General features: G+C 45.1%; 2 protein-coding genes across 2 annotated transcripts; one reads left to right on the top strand and one right to left on the bottom strand.

Moving 5' to 3' along the window:
- Nucleotides 1-3,282: 3,282 nt before the first annotated feature.
- LOC125514649 lies at nt 3,283-4,763 on the top strand. The gene is made up of 2 exons (XM_048679987.1): nt 3,283-3,854; nt 4,301-4,763. Exons 1-2 carry the CDS (start codon nt 3,744-3,746, stop codon nt 4,529-4,531), a joined length of 342 nt encoding a protein of 113 aa, XP_048535944.1. The 5' UTR covers nt 3,283-3,743; the 3' UTR covers nt 4,532-4,763.
- A 1,159-nt stretch (nt 4,764-5,922) lies between these two features.
- Nucleotides 5,923-6,648, bottom strand: LOC125514650. The gene has a single exon (XM_048679988.1). It carries the CDS (start codon nt 6,424-6,426, stop codon nt 6,184-6,186), a length of 243 nt encoding a protein of 80 aa, XP_048535945.1. The 5' UTR covers nt 6,427-6,648; the 3' UTR covers nt 5,923-6,183.
- Between the last annotated feature and the right edge of the window lie 111 nt (nt 6,649-6,759).

Here is a 6,759-nt window from a genome sequence, read left to right as displayed (position 1 = left end):
ATATATTGGGATAATTAGGAGATTACCTGAGGTCTCCGATATTTTTGAGTGCAAATGTTTTCATCCTCCATTTTCTGCACTAGACTTTGTTCCTCCTTCTGATGAAGATTCTGAGAACAATCCTTTACCAGAATTTTATTGTTATTTGCAAATTTGCAAATTTATCCCATTTAACTTATTGGCCTTTTAAAATTTGTGGTGTGGTTTGACCATATGTTTGAGGGTTTGGTAATCATATGTACGATGTTTGTATAGCCACACATTTGACAAACTGGATATTTGTCTTTGTGATCATTTGAAAATGATATATTCCCTATTAAGAGGTAATTTTGTCTTTTATCCTACACTTTACTTTGAATTCCTCGTAGTTCATTTTTGAGACCACTGACTTGCATAGTATTCTCAGTACTAGCAAATATTTTAAATAATGGTATATCACCTGTTGGGTGGATCTGATGATTTTAAGAAATTATATATTTCTTCATCATGGAAATTTGTAGTACCATCATAAGAGGATGTAAAGTGTATTTAAGGCATATGAAAATATTGACCATGAGATCTCAACTTGAGGTTGATTAAGTGACAGAATTGTGAGCTGCGATGACTTGAAGTCTTGAAAAACGAATGGGTAATCATTTGCGATATGCTCAAGGCATCATGTTTATATTAAGGGAAATATTCAGGGTGAATAAAATGTCATCCATTATGTACTTGGTTTGAGATCTAAGTGAAGTTGGGACACATAAAATGCATATGAGTGTTGCAACTTTAGAGTCACCGCATTGCATGTATGACATTTGTTAGTCACTGTGAAAGTTTAACCATAATGTGATGTGGACATTGCAAAAGTGTTGAGACACTCAATCGTTGCCATAATTATGCAATCCATCTTGATGGACGAACAACCCTATAATTATAAATAGTGACATAGGCTTCACTGCCATGTATTTTACCAATGTAATAGACGGTAATCACTAGTATATGCAAATATTTGCATAGTTTTCTGTGACATATTCAAGCAAAATGAGGCTTGAATAGTTGATATTAGCACACAATACCATTTTGGTATATAGCGAGTGTGCAAGAACTATATTTACTATGAGAGCAAACCATTTTAGTGAACAACAACAAATGCTTGTGAGGAGCAAATTTTATTGGGGTCTTATGTGTATACTACAAATTAAATAGATAACACTTTTAAGATAATCACCAAATGCGGTGTAGATCTCACAGTAATAGGAAACATAGTCTGACTTTTGTCAGTAGATGTTCATATCTCTATTACCTTATATTATGCTAAATTTATGAAATCACTTTGAAGGTAATCATCTGTCAGAGTGACATGATGTAGACCTTACAGTAATAGTGGATAGTCTACAAAATTTTGCAGTAGATGCCAGTATTACCTTATGATATCTTGAGGGTAGTCACAACTAATATTGATATTTGGAAGAGCACTTTGAAGGTAGTCATCTTGTTGGTAACAAGATGTAGACCTCACAGTAATGATGGATAATCTTCAAACGGTGCAGTAGATGCCACCAATACCTTGTGATTCACAAATAAAATTTGGGCATGTCATATGAAGTATGACAATTTATAATTCTTATTTGAGTTTCATTAAGATTTGCAAGAAAAATTGTTTTCGACTGCAAAAATATAGTTGTCCTAAAATCACATGTCATATAGAATGTTTGCGGTAAAAACATAATTGATGTCTTAAATTCCAGAAAAAATAGGATCTGAAATATAAGCAATACATTCTTTTGCAGTGGTATTGCCATTAAAAAAATGGTGTATAGTTATTTTATGTAATTTAGGATGAACTGAGGTTCTCCCACGTATGTTTTCTAAAACCGAGGGCTTATAGAATACAAATAGTAATAACCTGATGGTTAAAGTGCTAAAACAGAGGGTTGTACTACAAATCGCAGGAGTATAGACAACTTGAGAGTTGAAGTTGAGCGCTATACTGCATGATGAACTAAGCCTGAGGGCTTGACAGAAATTACAGGGACCTTTCTGTGGATAACAGAAACTTAAATGCTTAAACTAAAAGATAACCTAGAGGATAGAAATCCCCAATTTCTCACGTGCGGCTGAGGATTATCATCCACCGCCGCGCCGCTGGGAAGCGTTGCATTGGTTGGCCCGCCTTGTGCCAGAGGAAGCCGCGCTGGAGGGCGCATTGCGCCGCGCACTGGGCCAAAATCGAGTAGGCAGGCCATGACTGAGAGGGAGCGCGGGGATGGAAGGTGATGCGCGGGTGGAGTCGGCGTGGCTTTGGTACACGTGCGGCCGGAGTCGAGGCGATGCCGCCGCATGCCGGAGGGCTTCGCCGCGTGCTCTTACCCGCCAGTCTGGGTCGCTCCACGGAAGGCTGCGCACCGGAGGGTAGCGCCGAGCGCCGCTACATGAAGTGGGATGCTGATGCGGTCCAGTTCCTAAGTGCCTTCAACAAGTACTGTTGTTGTGGCGTGGCCGGTGCCCACGGCGCTGATTTCTGGTTGAACATGATTATGTACTACGAATAAAATTGGGATCATAGCACCTGATAGGTATTGCGATCAAGTACTTTGATCGTAAGTCCAGGACGCGTAGACTTATTCATGTATGTGGATCCTTTTGCTTCGGAGTTCTTTTTCTATTCTTGTCCAGTTTTCTGGACTGGTCACCTTGGTTAGAAAAAATGGGTAAATGTGACGCCTAGTTCTTGCATGCGCGGCGCATTGATCGAGAAGTGCGGCGTTCATGCACTGGTCTGGAGTGCTGCGTCGTGAAGGCCATTCGACTGTCTTGTCGTATCCAGGGCGGCAATTCCTGATAGTCAAGAACAAACATTAGGTAAATCGCACTAACATATGATGTATCATAGCAATTAGATTAAAATCGCATTTGGTTGTATTGGTGCGATTCTTCCGTGCTGCTCCCAGGTGTTGATTCCGACAGAATCGTTGTTAAGTTGCTATTTATCCGTTCTTCTAGACCTTAATTGTGAGGCGATCCCTCTTGTGTAATCTCTTTTCTTGTGTGTGGCTAAATCGCTCGATCGGAGAGCAAAATTGCATGATAAGGTGTTTAAAGTAGAAAATAAAGAAAGAGAGAGTTTGAATGAAAGATGATCCATCAGTCTTTATTGATGATAGAAATGGGCTATTTATACCCAGGCGAAAATATACATGATGCTTGGCGGTCAAGTAAGCACATAGTTATTTAAAAGTCAAGAAATTACATAGTTGCCTTGAGAGTCAAGGAAGTACATGGTTGTTTGAGAACTAAGCAACCTATCTAACAATTAACTTAATCCTAATTAGCTTAATTGTAAGCAACTATTCTATTCTTAACAAGATACACGTCCAGTTCAACAGGTCATTGGATTCCTGCTTGTCCCCGGACCCCATCAGCAGCAGTACTAGTAAATTCAAATCGGCCACGCACTCCAACAAGTTTGCAAAGGCAAAGGCCACAGCTCCAGCACCGCAAAAGCCACAAAAGCCCTGCACAACTCCGCATGCCAGCTCGCTACGTGCCGAGGTGCTCCCCCTCCACGTGCCGACTCCCGTGTCCTTTCTCCACGCTTCCCGACTTCTTATAGCGCGAATGGCGGCTCCTGAATCCTGATCACATCGTCTCTCACATCCCCATCCCTACCGCCTTGCTACTACTTCGGGCCCGAGCACGAAGCCATTTTTGCATCTCCGCGAGCGACTTGAGAGGCTGAGATCGGCCTTGCGGCGTAGGGGATGAAGCGGCTGCTCGTTCATGGCGGGAGGGCAATCGGCTGCCCCTCCAGGAGCGCCGTGGAAGATCCCACCGCCCTGCCCGCGCTTGGCAACGGCGTTCTACTGCCCAGGGTGAGCTCACGCAGCACAACTGCCCTTGAGTTTCTGAATTCTGAGTTTCCTGCCTTGCCTTCTTCGGCGTTTCATTCATCTGGCAGCGCCACACTATTCCAGGAATCTTCAGAAGTAGTAGTACCACTACCATGTAGCAGAGCGATCTACTGTTGTGAGTTTGTCCAAGTGGTAGTGTATTCTTGCATGGTGAATTGCAGAGGTAGTACTGAACTACTATGTGAGAGATGTGATGTAAAAAGACTGCTAAACTTCTAGGAAATCAGAATGTTTAAGAAGGCAGAACAGTCGGCAGGGCAGTGCATATGAATGATGTAGAGAAATGTTCAGGTGGCAAGTCGAATGTGCAGGTGTTCAAGTCCAGTGTACATACTACTACAGGGTACATAGTGGTACATCTGACAGTGTGTTCTATAACCTTTCTCTTTTTCATGTGATTTTCCCAGTACCACTCGACAGAGAAGCACGACGACAGTGACACGCTGGGCGAAATCGGGGAGAAGGCAAGAACGACGGCGGAGGAGTTCCTGAAGATGGCCAAGGAGAAGACCGACGACGTCGCGGAGGGCGCAAAGGAGACGGTGCAGGAGACCAAGGAAGCGGTGCTCGGCGAGTCGGACGACGAGAAGGACAAGTTCAAGCAGCGGGTCGAGCAGGGGAGGTACCATCAGAAATAAGCGGGAGGTGTTCCCTTTGCTGTATGCTCGCGTGCGTGCAGTCATGGCCTGCCCAAAGCCATTAGCTCTGCAGTTTGTATGTCAACCACTAGGCTTGGAGTAAGGTGCTACTGTATGTGTAATGTTTCTTCCCCCTTCAGTTCAGTGGCCTTCAGCACTGCAATGTGATCTTGGTGCTATACAACTTGCCACTTGCCGCAGAATAAATAATATTGAGCTTCTGAATTATGTATTTTTCTTCTCGACTGAACTTGGATGCACTTTGCAAGAATGTCACTGGATGTGTAAAGCTCTGGTGTGGAGGGTAACTGAAAAGATACATGCAGCAGGGGATAATGCCCTGTGACTTGACTATCAGATGGGCAGATGACGATGGCTCATAACTAATCTGGTTTGCACTTTGTTAGTCACGAATCCATCATGTCAACAACGCCGTTTAGGTGAAATCGTGTCCTTGCCAATGTTCTTCCAGCGAAATAGGAGTTGATGCACCCCACATCGGCAAGCAGCTGGACTGCTAGAGCCTAGAGGATGGTTAGTCAGTGTGCATATGTTGTCCTGTTTTGCTTACCTCGTGTGTGACATGAACTGCTTACATGATTGGGTACTATATAAATGAATTGGTACACGACTGAAGATGACAGAAATAGGTAGTTGTACCAAAATGAAAAATTGGGTGACTCTACAAGCATTATCATACAAAACGTTTCTCTTTAAACTTTAATTAAATTGGTTGCTCATATGGGCTTTCTATGAGCATCAAGTGCTTTTAGCATCTTTGTTATCTAGTGCACATGCATTCTAAATCCTTTACCGTTCGGATTGCACTCACAGACTCACTGACGCTCACCATCTCAGTAGTTGAATGGTCACTGGGTTTATTCTTCTGAGTTGAACTTTCGAGTAATGTTCCATATAGAGGGACAAGTATGCAATTATTTTAGACATTTCTTCTGAATCCCACCATCTCTAAAAATGTCTGCAGCTCTACGGAGCTTGGTACTTTGTCGTTGACAAGCCATTTCTGAAATCTTAGAGCAAGTACGTTTATGTAAAGCTGAAACCGTGCTACTATGCTGATACAGTACCGTTTGAATTGCCCACAGAAATGAAATTTCCACATCAGTTTCTCAGTGTTAAATATCTTTGTGTTGAAACAGAAGTGGACGAAAAATGAGGTCATTTCATCTGTGAAGGACGAAATGGAACTATGCAACTGTACTAGATGCGAACTCCCATATACTGACCTTTCCACCATCACATGGCTCTGCAGCATCTACTCAGAATTCAGATAACAAAACCAAAAAAACGTTGAACTGAAATTTGCCGGAGGTGGCAGCCCGCAAACCTGAAGATCACGCACCAATCAGGCATCTGCTCGCGAGCGTGAGTGGACGAAACTAATCAGCAGCAAATTTCATCGGATCGATCGAGAACAGGACACAAGGAAGAAGAAAGAACCAATCAATAAGCAGAGATCTAAAACGATCGCTGATCTACTACGTGGTGGTGCAAAGCCTGAATCGAAGAACGGCAAAAACTATATGTACACAACCAATTAAACGACGCAAGAAACCAACAGATCGGCCGATCGATCGATCGGCGTTCCATCCATCCATTCCATCCTCCAGGGATCAGCCGAGCCTGGCTGCCTAATACCCGGCGGCCGCGTCGTCGCCGGCGCCGGCGGCGCCCTGCTTCTTCTTCTGCACCTTGCCCTTGATCCACTGGAAGCCGTGCGCGGTGCCCTCCTTCACCTTCTTCAGCCCCGTGGCCGCGGCCGCCTTGGTCTTCTCCACGCCGCCCTGCTTCTTCCCGCCGGCCCGCGGGGCCGGGTCGCTGCCGTAGTCCCACTGGTCCGCCCACGACGAGCCGAACGAGTTCTTGCGCTCCATCAAAGACGATCTCGATCAAGAGACGAACAAAAAGCTTCTCCTGCGGTCAGTCGGGGCGAGAATGGCGGGGCTTTATAGGGGCATGCGCGGCCCCGCTTCGGGCAACCAATCCACGGGACGGGATCGTCCCTTCCAGAAGGCACGCGTGGGAGGAAACGTACGCGTAGTCATGGCCGGATACGTCCGGGATCGGGACCGGGACGCGGTGGTCTCGCTGGCTGGCTGCTTGGTTGGCTCTCCTTCCCGCGGCGCTGCATGCCAGTTTTGACCGGCGTCGCTCACGACGGGGGCTGCGGTCCACGTCCATCCATACGGCCCGGGCTGCGAGCCCGA

Source organism: Triticum urartu, chromosome 6 (genome assembly GCF_003073215.2).
Source record: "Triticum urartu cultivar G1812 chromosome 6, Tu2.1, whole genome shotgun sequence".
Lineage (NCBI taxonomy): Eukaryota > Viridiplantae > Streptophyta > Magnoliopsida > Poales > Poaceae > Triticum > Triticum urartu.
The sequence above is the reverse complement of the archived record's forward strand: the minus strand, read 5'-3'. Positions and strand labels throughout refer to the sequence as shown.